The 17,204-nt window shown below is 39.8% G+C and overlaps 1 protein-coding gene across 1 annotated transcript in view; it reads right to left on the reverse strand.

Annotated features, from left to right (window-relative positions):
• ANKK1 (ankyrin repeat and kinase domain containing 1) overlaps nucleotides 1–17,204 on the reverse strand; it is a 104,711-nt gene that overhangs the window by 40,258 nt on the left and 47,249 nt on the right. The window contains 1 exon segment of the mRNA XM_083161560.1: nucleotides 2,430–2,724. Coding sequence (XP_083017686.1) covers nucleotides 2,430–2,724 — 295 coding nt within the window.

A 17,204-nucleotide genomic window follows, 5' to 3' on the forward strand; every position in this document is an offset into this window, starting at 1 on the left:
AAGGATTTTGTTTAACTCTCCCTTGGTGTACAGCTACCTCACACTGTGAAAATCTTCAAACCCAGTCACGCTGTGTGATTACCTACAGTTTGCAATTCTGTATTCAGCTATCATGTTGCCAGCAGTATCCTTACCTACTATCTGCTATCATTGCATCTACTGCCAGCTTGTATCTACTGTATGCTCATATTTACAGCATTCCTTCTTTCATAATCCAAGAGTATAACAAAGTATGTGCACTGCAAATCCTGTGTGTCTCACTACACTTCTACATTTGTTATCTCACCTATTCACTGCGGGATGCAGCCAACTATCCCAGTTACAACAAATCGGCTACCATATTCCACTGTGCTCCAGTATTCTGCATCCCGTGCAGTTCTGTTGCGGTACAATCTACAGTACAGTACATTCACCATTCCAATAAACGGTACTTGTTTCCTAGAACGGCCACAACGATTTAGATCGTTGTGGTCGTAAGATAAAAAATCGGATCGATCGCATCGCATGCGATTTGGTCGCATACGATGCGACCGATCCGATCGACCGATTTTTCACCCGATTTTTTTTTTTTTCACCTGATTATTTTCAATTGCCCCCACAAATGTTACTAAGTGGGCTAGACCCCACGATAGACGTCAACCCGAAGCGTGGCGAGCGCAGCGAGCCCGCGAGGGGCGGCGGTGCGCGTCCTCCGACCTTTTCATTCCCCTACTATCCACTAGGGCGTGGAGTGAGAATAGAATAGTGTGGCGAGCGCAGCGAGCCACCGAGCCCGAAGCGTGGCGAGCGCAGCGAGCCCCGCGAGGGGACGCGTCTAACTTCACAGGTATACGCGTCCCCTCGCGGGGCTCGCTGCGCTCGCCACGCTTCGGGCTCGGTGGCTCGCTGCGCTCGCCACACTATTCTATTCTCACTCCACGCCCTAGTGGATAGTAGGGGAATGAAAAGGTCGGAGGACGCGCACCGCCGCCCCTCGCGGGCTCGCTGCGCTCGCCACGCTTCGGGTTGACGTCTATCGTGGGGTCATGGCGGGCACATAAAAAATGTGAAATGGGTCATATTGGCCCATTTCACCTTTTTTAACATTTTTCCCTATGTGAGATGGACTTAATCAAGTCCATCTCATCTTGTGCCATTATAATGGCACAAGACCGACAAGATCCTCCCGATTTCAATGTTAAAAGATTTTTTAACATTGAAGTCTATGGAAAAATCGGGTCAATCGGTCGGTCGCATCGCGGCCGATTTTAATTGGTCGCGACCGACCGATTGACCCGATTTCTGTCAATCAAAGTGAAAAAAGTGTAAAAAATCGGCCACATCGTGAGGATCGTGTCCCTTAATTAAGAGCCACGATCACTCACGATTGTGGCCGTTCTAGGAAACAAGTACCCAATAAACTTTGCATCTGTCTGAGGTCCCCCTTTAGGCTAACATTTGACAGATTTGAGAATCTAGGCTTTAGACCTTTGCATACATCTATTCTGCCAAAAATTTAAAAAATCTTGCCCGTATCCTGCCTGTTACAAATTTATCAGGACTTTCTCCAATTCACCGTACCTGAAAATTACCAAAAACACATCATATTCTGAAAGATCATGATCTCCTAAAATTAAACTGGGCTACATCGATCACAGAATGTTTATTTACCCTTTAAGCTCCAACTTCTCTGTGAGATACGTTGAAACTATCCGCTAGAAATGCCAGCGTCGCTTACATTTTTTACATAAATTCAAATAAAAAATGTTGTGTAAAAAAAAGATTATATTTCCTATAAAAGGTAAACATTAGAGGTTATTATGATGAATAAAAATGTTTGCTTGGCTTGACAAATTAATTTGGAGCTCAAGGGTTAAGCCTATTAAAAAAATACATGTTATCTTTTAGGTATCAAAGGTGGGATTAGACCCAGCAGTCTTAATTGTAGGATTTAAAAAAAACTCCACATTCAAAATATAGACACAATCCAAATGTCGACATACAAAACCCATCTTAACCTTTTGATTGCCAACATCTCCGTGACAGATGTGCAAAATATCCACTAAAAATGTCAGCATTGCTCACATTTGTTATATAACTTAAAATAAAAAGTTTATATTTGCTATATACGGTAAATATTACAGGTGTATATGATGAATAAAAGTGTTTGCTTGGCATTTTTCATACCTATTTTGACAAATTAATTTGGCACTCAACGGTTTAAGAATCTTGTAGTCGTCTCTAGCATAAGATTGCGAACATTGAAAACAAATTTTTGTTTCATCTCCTCTAAACACATCAATGTAGATCTAAATAATCATGGATTATAAAGTATAAAATGTAAGTGTTTTGAGTACAAAAAATTGGCATTATTTTAGAAGTATTTTAAAAGTGTCAAAGGAAATTAAAATTGGTATTTTATATCAATTTTTTATTTAATCGCCACCAACCTTTACATGCAAATGCTCATCCAGAAGAATATTTCCAGGTTTTAGATCTAGATGGAGAAGTGGAGGATTCATAATATGGAGAAAGTTCATTCCAAGAGCTATCTCATGGATGAAGCGGAACTTTAACTGCCAGCTTAGGGTGTGGGTAGGGATCAACTTCTCTAGGGACCCGTTTTCCATGAATTCCATCACAATGCCAAAAGGATTAATGCAAATTCCATAAATTTGCACAATATATCTGAACTTTATCTTCTCCATCTTGGATGCTTCCTCCATCAGGCTGTTGTAAGTTGAGCTGTATAAAGAAAAAAATATCTATCTTAAATTAAGTAGTAAATATTAATGTGTTTTAATTTGATTAATTTGTCAACATTGGTTTTGCTAATATTATTTCCATCTGAGCCAAACATTTATAAATGTTGAATTTAATGTACCATTCCCCTTCATAAAGTTACTATAGCCATTACGTGAGATTAGCCAATACTCATGTCTCTCAAATTATTAGTAAAATGTGACATTAGTTAGTACTTCAGCACATTTGCATCAAACTTGTCCCATCTTCTGCTTTGTTCGTCACATCCAGGCTTCTTTGCTAGTAAAGTTGACTTCAGTTTCGTAATGTTGAAAAAATATGCTCTTTCCCTACTCAATTTCCAGGCATTTACTGTAACACCTTGATACAGAACTTAGCTTTGCCTTACCTTTCATAGCTTCAGTTCACCTTAAATGCTGGTCAAAAGTAATGTTATTCATTTATTTATTAACAGTTTCTTATATAGCGCACACATATTCCGCAGTGTTTTACAGAGTATAGTTGAACATTCACATAAGTCCCTTCCCCAGTGGAATTTACAATCTATATTCCCTACCACATATACACTCATACATTCTAGGGTTAATTTTGTTGGGAGCCTACCAGTATATTTTTGAAATGTGGGAGGAAACCAGAGTACCGGAGGAAACCCACGCAAGGACAGGGAGAATATACAAACTCCACACAGTTAGAGCCATGGTGGGAATCGAACCCATGACCTCAGTGCTGTGAGGCAGTGATGCTAACCATTACACCATCCACGCTGCCCCAATACCTTCACCTCTCACTCTCGTCTTCAGGACATCAGCAGACACTTATCCTGGCTGTATATCTGGGAGTGGAGTAGTGCCAGCACTGATATTAGAGAGTACTTATATTAGATATTAGAGCAAGCATAGCTTTTACAAAATGGTTTAAAATTTTAGGAATTTCAAATGTCAAGCTACAGTAGCACAACTTTCTCTTCCACTTCTTATGGAAAAACTGTATCTTCATGTCCACTTTTGGAAGACACTTGCGTAGCAAGTGAATATTTTCCTTCATTCAGTCTTGGAATGACTACCTGGTATATTGCTAATACTATACACCATCTATCCAACTTATGTTTTATTATATTGATAGTAAAGGCTAAATAAAAATTCACATAAAAGGTCAGATGCGCTAAGCTTCAAAAGTGATTAAATGGAGAGTGATAAATAACCAGCCAATCAGCTCCTACCTGCCACGTCACTTTTGAAGCTTAGTGCATCTGGCCCAATGGGGTTTACTTACTAAGATAAGAGTTGTATTGAAGATGGGATGGATTCTATCTATTGGTACTAAATAAATACAAAGTAGGTTCTGATTGGTTGCCCATAGCAAAATCCCATTTTCAATAGAACTCCCATCTTAATAAATAAACCCCTAAAGGTCCATACACACTGGGCAATATTGCCCAGTGTGTATGGTGCCCGATGATGGAGAAATTCACTGGCCTGAAAACACTGAGCTTTTTTTACCACAGCCCAGAGATTTTCCCCGGAGTGGAAGGCTTTCCATGGCGGGACGCTATGGGAAGCTGTCCACTCCCTCGTTCATCTGCTAGTAATACCAACAGATGAGTTTTTGCTGACAGCAATGATGTGGAAGCATCAGCGCTCACTGCCCATGGATGCCCCGTACACTCTGGGTGGCTTTCATGAAGATAGCCAATCAGAAAATAAACCTAAGCAGCTTTCAGGTGAAAGTCAACTAGTGTGTACAGTGATTAAGAGTTATATTGTGTCTACATCTAGAGTACTGTAAGTCAACATAGTTTGAATTTCTGAGATGCTAAATTTTAAAACAGCTTGTCAACCAATAGTTGAATATTAATATCCATCCCCAGAGCCTATGAGTCTCCCCAATGTTCCATGCAACCTTTTTCACAAGACATTTAATTGAGAAGAGGATTTGAGGATTAGAGCAGTAACATTCTGGAACTCTTTGCCGGTGGGGGTAGTTACAGCAACTACTGTTAATGAATTTAAATCAAAACTGGATACATCTTTGGCCACTAGGGGGATTCTATAGATATGACTTACTGTAGTCAGTAGTTACATGTCAGATACAGTAGGTTGAACTCGATGGACTAACGTCTTTTTTCAGCTTTAATTACTATGTTACATCTTAATCTCTGGCAAAACTTTTACACTTGCGACTTTATACTTGCTGTTCCGGGAGTGTTTGAGGGGGATCACCAATCATTATTTAAGATTAGTTTCTATTGCATTTTTGGGGGGGGCGGATGTATTAAGTCTTAAAAAGAGATGAATGCTAAGGTGATAAGGAATGATAAACATGCAGCCAATCAGCTCCTAACTGTCATGTTATATACTGTTTGAAAAATGAGAGGAGCTGATTTGCTGGGCATTTAATACTCTTTAGCACCCTTGCGTGTCTCTCTTTTTAAGGTTTAATACATCTGCTTCTAATATTCTACTGTGCATTTTGATTTATTTATTCCCAATCTTTAACTTATATACTGCATCCTTCTGTCACTCAATTTAGACATAAGACATTTATTTTAACATTGAGGTTGGTGCACAAACAATAATAATTACACTCAGGTAAAATATATTATTACCAGTAGCAACAAATCAGAAGTTTGATTTTATTTCTACACTGCATCTTAGTGAGTGTGATGGGCGACAGTAACTTTCTTTCTTTTAACCCTTTGAGCGCCAATGTTGCTGTGAGCGATCCTACAAAACATCTGCTAAAAACTCCATCAGTGCTCACAGCGACTGCTCTTTTAGTGTAAATAAATACAAATACGGCAAGGTCAATTCATTGAAGTTTAGTTACAGTAAGCGACACTGGCATTTTTAACGGATGCAGCAACGTTGGCATTTAAAGACATTGACAGTAAAAAAATTCTGTGCAGGTGATCTCCATACAATTGGTTTTGATTAAAATAATTGTTTATTTAATTACAATTGAATAATACTAAGTAATCATGGAGTATGCATCCCCGCCCCCTTCTGCCCATGAAGTGGTTATTCATGAAATAATAATGCCATGTGAACATTACTTTAAGAGCCACCTCTGCATTTCAAACTCACATTCTGCAGCCTCTTCTTCTATTTATAACAGCTACAATTAAGCTTACTCATTGAATTCATTCAACGCCGTGATTCCTTTGTGGAGTTATTCCCTACAAGAGGCATGCATGCTTTGCTGAGTAACCCTATTAATATAATATGTTACTGATCTGGTCATTCAGACATGAAATCTGCAAAAACATTAACTGATCACTTAATAGATAAAAGAGCATTTCCTATATAAAATCTTATCCATCCAGATTTCTTCCTCAATAGAACTATCTTATTTTCTGTGGCGTTTTTTTCAAATGTTCCTGACTGTGGGCCTTATTCTAGTTCACTCTTTCTGAAAAAAAAAAAAAAATCCTTCTGAGATGGACAAAACCATGTGCACTGCAGGGGGGGGGGGGCAGATGTAAAAGGTGCAGAGAGAATTAGATTTGGGTGAGTTATTGTGTTTCTGTGCAGGGTATATACTGGCTGCTTTATTTTTACACTGCAATATAGATCTAACTTTGAAGTAAAACCCCACCCAAATCTAATTCTCTCTGCACAAGTAACATCTGCCCCACCTGCAGTGCACATGGTTTTGTCCATCTAAGAAGGATTTTGTCAGAAATAGTGAACTAGAATAAGGCCCTAAAAGTCTTGTTTGTGGTTGCACTTTACAGGATATTGTTTTTAGCAAAATACCAAAATGGTATTCAAAGTGTATTTATATTGAATGCATTAATTATGTTAAAGATGTTTTAGTTGCGCCTACTATGACATGCATTTGCGCTAAAAGAAAACTTAAAAACAGACAATTTAGTGTTGTAGTTATAATAAATAAACTACTTTATATTGTAGTTACTGTAGAATTTATTCAACTTAAAAGGCATTTGTAGATGGATACAGTATTGGAACAAAAATACAATAAGAATATTACTAAAATTTGAATCATATCTGATAAGATTTTTTTCACAATTAAAAAAAGTTTTTTATTATTATTATTATTATTATTATCATGTATTTATATAGCACCACACGGGACACAGGTACCAGAGTTGGTGGCCCGCCAAAACTTTACCGTGTGTACATACCTTTACAATTCAAGACATTATAGGACAAGTATAGGGTACATCAACTTTTCTTCATTAGCAGACAATAATCTCTGCATTTTTTTCCTTTCTACGCTATATATTAAAACAATCCAGGACCTTTAGTAGCTATATTGCTACTTTAAAATTGATCTGTCTCTACGAAATTTCTATATGCTGAATCTCATTCAAATCCAAAATGATTTGATGGCCCCGAAATTTAGAAAATTGTAGCATTTTCAACTTTGATCAGATCAATTCGCTCAACTGCAATTACAATTTAATGAGTTTCATGGTTGGCTAGCCATTTATAATCACTGCAAAAAAAAATGTTATGCCTTGTGCTCAGAAGGATTGCTTTAGCACCCTGACTCTGCAGTCAATCACTTACACTTAATAGCTAATGACCAATGAATGGAGCAGCTCCAGTTACGGTATGTGCCTTCACTGCAGAACATTGCATCCCTTGTGTGTGGGATTGTCTTATAGGTAAATTCAACTTTGTCACAGGCATACGTGCAGACTATCTCTCTCTGCTGTAACATCCACATGCTTCTGAACTCTACTGGGTCCATTTGCAAGCAAGTGTCTTCACTGCAGAACATTGCATCCCTTGTGTGTGGGATTGTCTTATAGGTAAATTCAACCAAATATCTGATCTGTGTAAATAACAACAGTACCTTGCCTGTGTGTAGTGAGGCATGTATTTTTTATTCTAAAAGAGATATAGTATCCTGGAATGCCAGAACTGTTTTTGTAAGCCACTTTTATTGCTCTGTATAGCAGGGGGTGGGGACTGAGGGTGTAGATTCCAATTATTGGAAATTGGGAAGAAGGCATTGTTAGAGTATATTAGTTCTCATTGAATACGGCTGTGGCCATAGTTTAGCTGTGGCCCTGTATTGAAGTGGACCGTTTTAAAGTGGGAAAACAGAGTCATAACTACGAGCGTTATACCTGCGTTACACCGAAGGAAAACTGAAGGCAAACTACTACAAATCAACAAAAACACACATGGACTGCATTGATACCTCAAGAGTATGTAATTCATCTCCAATATGCTCTCTTCATTTCTGTGTTATGCAAACTCTTGTATGATTTGAAAAGTTCTGATTTAATGAATTGTTTGTAATTGTTATTACTTGTTTGGTGAAGTTGTTCAGTGAAGCATAGTTTAGTGTTGCATTCTGCCTGATGTCTACTCAAACACAATGCAAATTATCTCCTTTGACCATTTGGCCGTTAGTGTTCAGGTGTAGCCTGACCTGAACAGACTCACAATATTCTTAGAATTAGTGACCTGCAGCTTTTCTGAACAGTAAAAAAATAAAAACAGACATTGAACAACATCATGAAACAGGTAATTTCAACTTTAGATTTCGATTTTGTACTGTATGAACATGGCTAGGAATAACAGATGCACAGGCAAAATTTTTAAAACTATGTGTGCAAATGCTAGAAGCCTAGGAGACAAAATTCCTGATCTAATCGCAATAATGACAAGGAATGAGCTAGATATTGTGGCTATCACAGAGACATGGTGGAATGAGAACCATGGCTGGGATGTAGCTATACCGGGATACAATTTATTTAGGAAGGACAGAATGGGAAGAATCGGAGGAGGGGTAGCAATGTATGTAAAGAAAAACATAAATGCTACTTTAATACAAAACATTGAATAAAAAACTGAGGCCCTTTGGGTGACCATAGAAATGGGGGAGAAGGACATTATTCGTACTGGGGTCATCTATAGGCCACAGGCCAGGGGCAGGATTTGGACAGGAGCCTATTGCTTGATGTCACTAAAATGGTTTTAAAGGGAGAAGTCATAATCTTGGGAGACTTTAATCTACCTGATGTGAATTGGGAGGAGTCTTTTGCAAGATCATCTACAAGTGGCAAATTTCTAAATTCCCTACAGGGAGCCTCTCTCAAGCAATTGGTGAGGGAGCCTACTCGCAAAGACTCAATATTAGATTTAATACTCACAAATGGTGACAGGATATCAGACATATATGTGGGTGAGAACCTGGGATCCAGTGATCATCAAGCAGTATGGTTTAGTATCAATGCAGGGTCCAACTCCAGTCACACAAAAACTAAGGTGTTGGATTTTAGGAAGGCTGACTTTGCAAAAATGGGGAGATGTTTAAGCGACTCATTAGCGGATTGGATGAACTTGAAAGGAGTGCAGGAGAGGTGGAAAAAAATAAAAAGTGCAATACTAAAGGCAACGGACCTTTCTATCAAAAGGGTTAAGAAAAGTACCAGGAAAAGGAAGCCAGTGTGGTTTACTAAAGAGGTATCAACTAGTGTGAAAGCAAAAAAGATGGCCTTTAGGACATACAAGCAGACTCAAAATAATAATGACAAAGAAGTGTATCTTGATTGTAAGCTCCTCCAAATAGGGCCCTCTTCCCTCCTGTTGTCAAAGCCCACTTCTCTTCACATTTCACTCACAGCTCTCCTTTACCCAACACTCAGTGACCATCTTCATACTCATCTCCATCATTGGCCTCAAGCCTCTAGTTGTATGTTGATTGGGTCCTCACTACTTACATTTAAGCTGTAATGTGTATTGAACTGTGGTGCTCTTTATTTGTACTGTATTTTTGTTATTTATTCAATGTTATGCCAAGTTTTGTCTCCCTGTATTGTTCCTTTGTACGGCGCTGCGAAACACTTGTGGTGCCTTATAAATAAAATTATAATAATAATAATAATCTTGCCAGACGCAAAGAGGCTAAGAAAGTGATCAGGCATGCCAAGGCACAAGCTGAGGAGAAAATGGCTCAGTCGGTAGATAAAGGAAACAAAACTTTTTTTAAGTATATAAGTGAAAGGAGAAAATCAAATGGAGGAATAATAAGACTGCGGACAGACACTGAGAATTTGGTGGAGGGAGACAAGGCAATTGCAGATCATCTGAATAATTACTTTTGCTCTGTATTCACTATAGAAGGAGAAGGGATGGGACCACAGTTAAGTTGCAAGGACATTCATAAAAATAAGGTAGATGGAGGTACATTTACTAGGGAGAAAGTCCTAACAGAACTTTCAAGACTGAAAGTGGATAAATCAATGGGGCCAGACGGAGTGCATCCAAGGATACTAAAAGAACTAAAAGATGTGTTGGTAGCGCCATTAACAGATTTATTCAACCAGTCACTAGATACAGGTGCAGTTCCAGAGGACTGGAGAAAAGCAAATGTAGTTCCACTGCACAAAAGCGGAAGCAAAGAAGAAGCAAGTAACTACAGACCAGTGAGCCTTACATCAGTAGTAGGGAAAATAATGGAAACACTATTAAAAGAAAGAATAGTGGAATATCTTAAATTAAACAACTTACAGGATCCAAAACAGCATGGTTTTACTGCAGGGAGATCATGCCAAACAAGTCTCATTGACTTTTTTGACTCCATGACCAAAATACTAGATGAAGGGGGGGCTGTAGATGTGACATATCTAGACTTTAGTAAGGCATTTGACACTGTCCCACATCGCAGGCTGCTAAATAAAAATGAAAGTGTGGGATTGGATTATAAAACAATTAAATGGATAGGAAACAGACAGTTGTCGTAAATGGAGTGCATTCCATGGAGGGACATGTTACCAGTGGAGTACCCCAGGGATCTGTACTTGGACCAGTGCTTTTTAATATCTTTGTTAGTGACATTGCAAATGGTATTGAAGGGAAAGTATGCCTTTTTGCAGATGATACAAAGATATGCAACAGAGTAGACACACCAGGAGGGGTAAATCAAATGACTGATGATCTAAGTAAACTTGAGAATTGGTCAAGAGAATGGCAACTACAGTTTAATGCTAAAAAATGCAAAATTATGCACTTGGGACTCAAAAACCCAAAAGCGCAATATAGTATAAAGGGTACTATAATGGAAACTACTGAGGAGGAAAGAGATCTAGGAGTCACTATTTCAAGTGACTTAAAGGCAGGGAGGCAATGTAACAAAGCAATGAGGAAGGCTAGTCAGATGCTTGGTTGCATAGGGAGAGGAATCAGTAGCAGAAAAAAAGACGTAATAATGCCACTTTATAGGTCATTGGTACGACCTCATCTGGAATACTGTGTCCAGTTCTGGAGACCATATCTTCAGAAGGATATAAATACATTGGAGAGTGTACAAAGAAGGGCAACTAAAATGGTTCATGGCCTACATCACAAAACTTACCTGGATAGACTAAAAGATCTTAACATGTATAGTTTGGAGCAGAGAAGGGAAAGGGGGGACATGATAGAAATCTTCAAATATATCAAGGGTTTTAACATAGTACAGGTGGGAAACAAGTAATAAAACACGAGGACATGCACTGAAACTGGAGGGAGGTAGGTTCAGGGGAAATGTTAGAAAGAATTACTTCACAGAAAGGGTAGTGGATAAGTGAAATAGCCTCCCATCAGAGGTGGTAGAGGCTAAGACAGTAGAACAATTTAAACATGCTTGGGATAGGCATATGAATAGCCTTACAAAGAAATAAGGATTAAAAAGGGTTGAGTTTACCTGAAGGGTAAAAAAGGGGCAGACTAGATGGGCCAAATGGTTCTTATCTGCCGTCAAATTCTATGTTTCTATGTGTCTATGTGTATTCAACTAAGGGTACTGACCATTTTAGTCATCTGTAGATACTGATAGATCTGGACATGTGAGTAAACTGATACGATACTGGAATCATTGTGTGTTTTCAGACTAGAAATCAAATGCTGTCCATCTTGTCAAAGCTGTTGTCTTCATTACAACTTTAGTTTTTAAATGTGTCAATCATTTATACAAAGGGTCACTAAAGCCCCATCCTCACTTGTCGATGTCCCATGCCTAGGACCCGGCGGGGGAGAGGGGGGGCATCGTAAAATTGCATACACACTTACCGATGCCAGCTCTGAGGTGAGTGACAGCAGGGGGGCAGCGGGCATTAACAATGACGCGCTGGAATGACACGGAGTGTACACATTAGGCGATATTGTACACAATATCACTCAGAAAGCCCTTTCTGAGCGATATTGTGAACAATATCGCGTAATGTGTATGGGGGTTCATAGATTAAATCATTGACAACACCGGTATCTACAGATTGAGCCGCTGCCATCTAGTGGGAGTCCGGCGGTCGGATCGCCAACCGCCAGCTGCCAGTAGGGGACGTGCATGCACAAGACGCTTGCGCGTTCCCCCCCACCGCCTTCCCGTCGCTGTCTGCTGGTCCCCACCACCTCCCCGCACCTCCTAACCCTGCCCGACTCCCTGAAGCGGAGACAGGCCGGGTTCCCGTCCCCAGCCGCCTGAAAACTGAGATGCGCGTGTGTGTGAGATGTCCACGAGTCCCAGTCAGATGGAGCGCCTCGCCGCCGGCGATCGCCAGCGGGGACAATCTGGCAAGCCCTGCCGCTGGCTGAGAGGCGCTCCATCTGTAGGTCATTGAAGCATTTTGATTGGATAATTGCTAATGCAAATCATTAATGGTTCAACTTATTGGTCATTTATGTTGTAATTGTTACCATGAATTGAAACATAAATGCTGAAATTGATTTGTCACTTATTCACTACAGAGAATTATATATTATATTTACTGTGTTTCAGCAATATTAATTATTTTAATCTCTTTACATGCCAGCACAAACTTAGTTAAATACTTGGAAGACAGAAAGTTATATTTCATGTATTCATCAGAGGGTAAATGCTGAAAGCATCAGCTTATAAATCTTCCAACTGAAAACGAGACACATAAAACTATCCATTGCATCCACCACGTATTGTATGGTGTCATATAATCTTATAATCTTGCTTTCAAGCACTCTGCGATCTGCATTACATGGTCTACTGAAAAATGTATTCATTTCACTGGCCAGATCCAATAGCAATTTAATTAGGTACTTAAAAAGTAATTCTAGCATTACTGGAGTTCAGCCTATTGTGTTTTCTGTCATTTCGAAGTCAAAGAGCTACTGTTTGAAATTATTTATATCTTAAGTAAATTATTACTGAACAGGATATTATACAAATGAAGTGCTTATATTTAACTAGTTATGGGCTGATTCATACATAGATGTAGCAGCATAGGCAGCTGATAATGTGTATGCGGTGAATGGTGAATTTATTTTCATCAAAAACACAATTAAAATGATTTTTTCAAATATTAATAAATTAAAGATTTATGAGAATATAATGGATTCGTGTTTTGATTAGAATCAGTATTAGTCCACTGCACAGGTTCTCAAAGTCGGTCCTCAGGACCTCACGCAGAGCATGTTTTGGAGGTCTCCTCACAGAATCAAGTGAAATAATTAGCTCCACCTGTGGATCTTTTAAAATGTGTCAGTGAGTAATGAGTGTATGTGATGGGTGACCTGGAAAACGTGAACTGTGTGGGGTCCTGAGGACCGAGTTTGAGAACACTGGTCCACTGCAATCTCTGTATCAATGTAACCAAATGCATTTGCAATAGGGATCTTCATGTGCAATGCGTTTCTCCGCCTCTCTATAATGAATAATCAGCAACAGTATCTTTCTATACCCGTTCCTCCTATACTAGCTGCATAATAGTCCTGAGCAGCAAGGTGGTACAGTAAGAGAACTGTGTTCTCCACCATATTGGTAGGAAACTAATACCAGCAATACACAAATGGGAACTTGAGGGTTAGAGTGTTACTAGTATACATAGGCGTGCGCAGCACATTTTTTTAGGGGGTGCACCACCTATTGTGCATGTCTAACAACACCCATTGGGTGCGTCTACCACCACCAATCAGGCGTGTTTACCATCATCAAAAATATCTCAGCCGCACCATAATCTCCTGCCTATTTCAGTCAGTTTTTAATCTTCTTATTACTCTCTGTAACAGTTCATGCAAATAAAGTCAAAAACATATATGGATGACACAGGTGTGTAGTGATATGACAATGGTCTAGTACAATTAACAATGCAAAACACACAATTGATTGGTGGGTGCTTTTTTTTATGTAATACAGTTCTAAAAAGCAAAAGTCTTTGGTAAAAGGTATTTCTGTTTGCTAGCAGCAGGGAGATGTTTATAAGGGCGGGCACAGCATTAGGGGGTGCCTGTGCACCCCTAACACTCTGTATGTGCGCACACCCATGCTAGTATAATATAAAGACAATAGTGGAGTAGGTATGGAGCATGGAGCTAACATCTTACTATAGCTAACTAGTATCATTTGTCTAAAATACCAAAGACTGACAATTAACCATTCTTACTAATGTTATAAAAAAAGGATAATAATTGACTAATAATAATTGATTAATTGACTAATCTTCATATTCAGATATTGTATTCACTGCAGCCTCAGACATGCCCCCAAAATATGACACTCCAGTGTTGTCCAATCACTTTGGAGGTTATTCTGGTTGGTGCGAAACTTCTTAATTCTTTCGGAGCGGACCGCACGCCACGCTGTGCGGACATTGTAAGAACAAACGCCCACAGGTCCTCCGCATTCGGACGGACTCTCTCTCTAAGAAGAGGGTGTGTTTACAGACAACATCCAAACCGTGCATGTGCGGTGGCCACACAAAGATTCTGCACGGTCTTACAGCGTCAGAACGGACGGGAAGCTGGCCGTACGCACCGATGCGGTGTATTTCTGTATTATCTTAACTCATAAATCTGTCACATGACACACTTATACAATTAGGCAACCTCATAAAAAAGGTTTTGTTTGTTATTGTAATCAATTAAATCCTATTTGATACTTAAACACATTACTACCACTTTACATTAACCCTTACATCATGTGAAGTGCTATTCAATCATTGTTACCCCTTTACGTAGGTGGATTGTATTGTGTTCAACTGAGAGTGGTTCAGGTGCGGGTGTACTAATTGGGCGATCCGAATGCCTAGCGCATGACCGAGTGGTGTCCGCAAAGTAATACTTGCTTATGAAGACCGCATATTTCCTGCCTGTTGGTTCGTTTGCAGTCGGTGTTCTGTCCGAATGCACGCCTACCAGAGTTCGCGCACTCCCTCGTGTGCGTCCATATTTACTCCCAGTTTAGCCCACTTTGAAACTACGCCCTTGTGTAGTTCCGAATGACGCCCATATTACGCCCATATTTCCCGAGTGAATGCTGTGCACATTTCTGTACAGTATTAGTGAGAACAAGTACGGAGACCGTGCGTGGCACATGCGCATTGCGTTGCCTACGCATGCACAGACGGCTAAAAACCGCCATCCGAAAGAATTCGGAAAGTTCTGCATCGACCAGAATAATGCCCTTTGTGAATAAATCCTCTCTGCATCCACAATTGCAAGACCATTGCAATCTACATTGTAACTGAGACGCATTCGCAGTGGCAAAAACCACTGTAATAAGATGACAATACATATCATTCTGTATCAGGTGCCTAAGCAGATAAAATGTTACTGTACTGTATGTACAGAAGCAGTTAACATGTATATTGGGGCAGCAATAATAAATAATAAAGTTAAAAACAAGTTAAAGTCAACCAGACCTAAGATCCAAAAGAGAGTCTCAGGATTTCTGGGCATGCTCGCCCTCTGAATCACAAAGGAATGGCAGGAATGCTAGAACCAAAACTGCCAGTGTGATTGCTGACAGATTGCTGAGACATGAGACATAATTAAAGGTGAAAGAATCTATAAAGAACAGAGGGACAGGCCACAAGACATTGGCAACTTGAAGACGTACCCATGATGCATTACGTATCATATGTGCTAACTGCAGTCACATAATGTGCTGGGGAGTAGATGGATTAATGGAAATCTAAGGTGAGATGGTCCAATGCCCTTTATTCACCCCATGTGTATGATGTATCCTGCACTACACACCAGTTTTGCCTCGAATATCAGAATTTGACATTAACTCTCAAAGTCTTATGGGACTTAGTCAACTCCCAGTAATGCATTGCACACTTGTGCAGTCAGTGTGCATTGACTCCTGATGCTCAGCACCATTAATCATTGTCACATTGGCAGATAGGTGAAGCTGCAGCACTACCCCACTCCCATTCACAAAACCATTAGCTAAAAATACATGCCAACCACAGGGGGCCCCTAGATAGAGGGGGCCCAGGGGTACTGACCCCCTGTGCCACCATTATAATCCGGCCCTGTATCTGGTCAATGGATCAACGGCGTCCAGATCGACAATCACATGGTCAACCGCTTTTGATTGAATGCGTCTAGTTAGACGCCTAAGAATAGTGGACAGTGTTTAGATTGTTTAGATTGACAGTAACAAAAGTTAGACTTTTGGGAATGTAAAAGTGGGTATGCCAGCACTGGCAGAATGATGTAAACAAAACGGTTCACAATGAAAAATATATTTTTTCCATTTAAATTTTATAAATTTTTAGTACTTACATACACTTCAAAACATTTTAAATTTTCATATACGTCATATATCTCACATATACTTTTCATTTCAATCCCCACATCTATTTCCGAAGGGGGAACTATCGGCAGGCGCCTATTCAATGCTGTCTTGCCCGATAGCATTGAAGAGGCAGATCAACAGAACGGGCCCGACTTTAAAAGCTGTTTTTGTCGATAACGGCCGTGAATTGTCGCGATCATGGCCGAATCTCAACAATCCATGGCCGTTTATGTGAACACACCCCCTTGTTGCTGATCGTCAGGCAGGACATTAAATCCAGCCTGGCGATATGCTGTTGAGCAAAACAAACATGGGCCAGGGTCACGGATGCCAGGACAGATTAACAGTCGTGACCCAGGATTGAATACCCCCTAAACATACATAAACTTACATACTTAAAATTGAATATGTTTCAAGAATTGGCATACGTCAATATTCTTACAAGAGTTTTCCATGCATAGTACTACATTTTTTATTATTATTATGTCTCCTCAGATAGTATTCTATTCCTGCTCAACCTATAGAGGGTATTCAATCCTGGATCACGACTGTTGATCTGTCCCGGCAGCCGTGACCCTGGCCCATTTTTGTTTTGCTCAATGGCATATCGCCAGACGGGATTCAATGTCCCACCTGACAATTGGCAAAAGGTGGCGTGTCTGCACAAAATGGCCGTTGATTGACGAGATTCAGGCTGTGATCATGACAATTCTTGGCCATTATCGTCAAAACAGGCCTGCCAGCTTTTAAATTTGAGCCTGTTCTGTCGATCTGCCTCATCAATGCTGTCGGGCAAGAGGTGGGGATTGAATACCCCCCATAGTTTCCACAGGAGCCATTTTTGATTAACTTGCTCTTATCTATATCTAACGTTTCCATTCTATATGCATAATATATTTGATTTATTATTAAAGTCATCGTTGGTACTTGACATTGTTTCCAATATTGAG

This window comes from Crinia signifera, chromosome 19 (assembly GCF_055691185.1).
Source record: "Crinia signifera chromosome 19, ASM5569118v1, whole genome shotgun sequence".
NCBI classification, from domain to species: domain Eukaryota; kingdom Metazoa; phylum Chordata; class Amphibia; order Anura; family Myobatrachidae; genus Crinia; species Crinia signifera.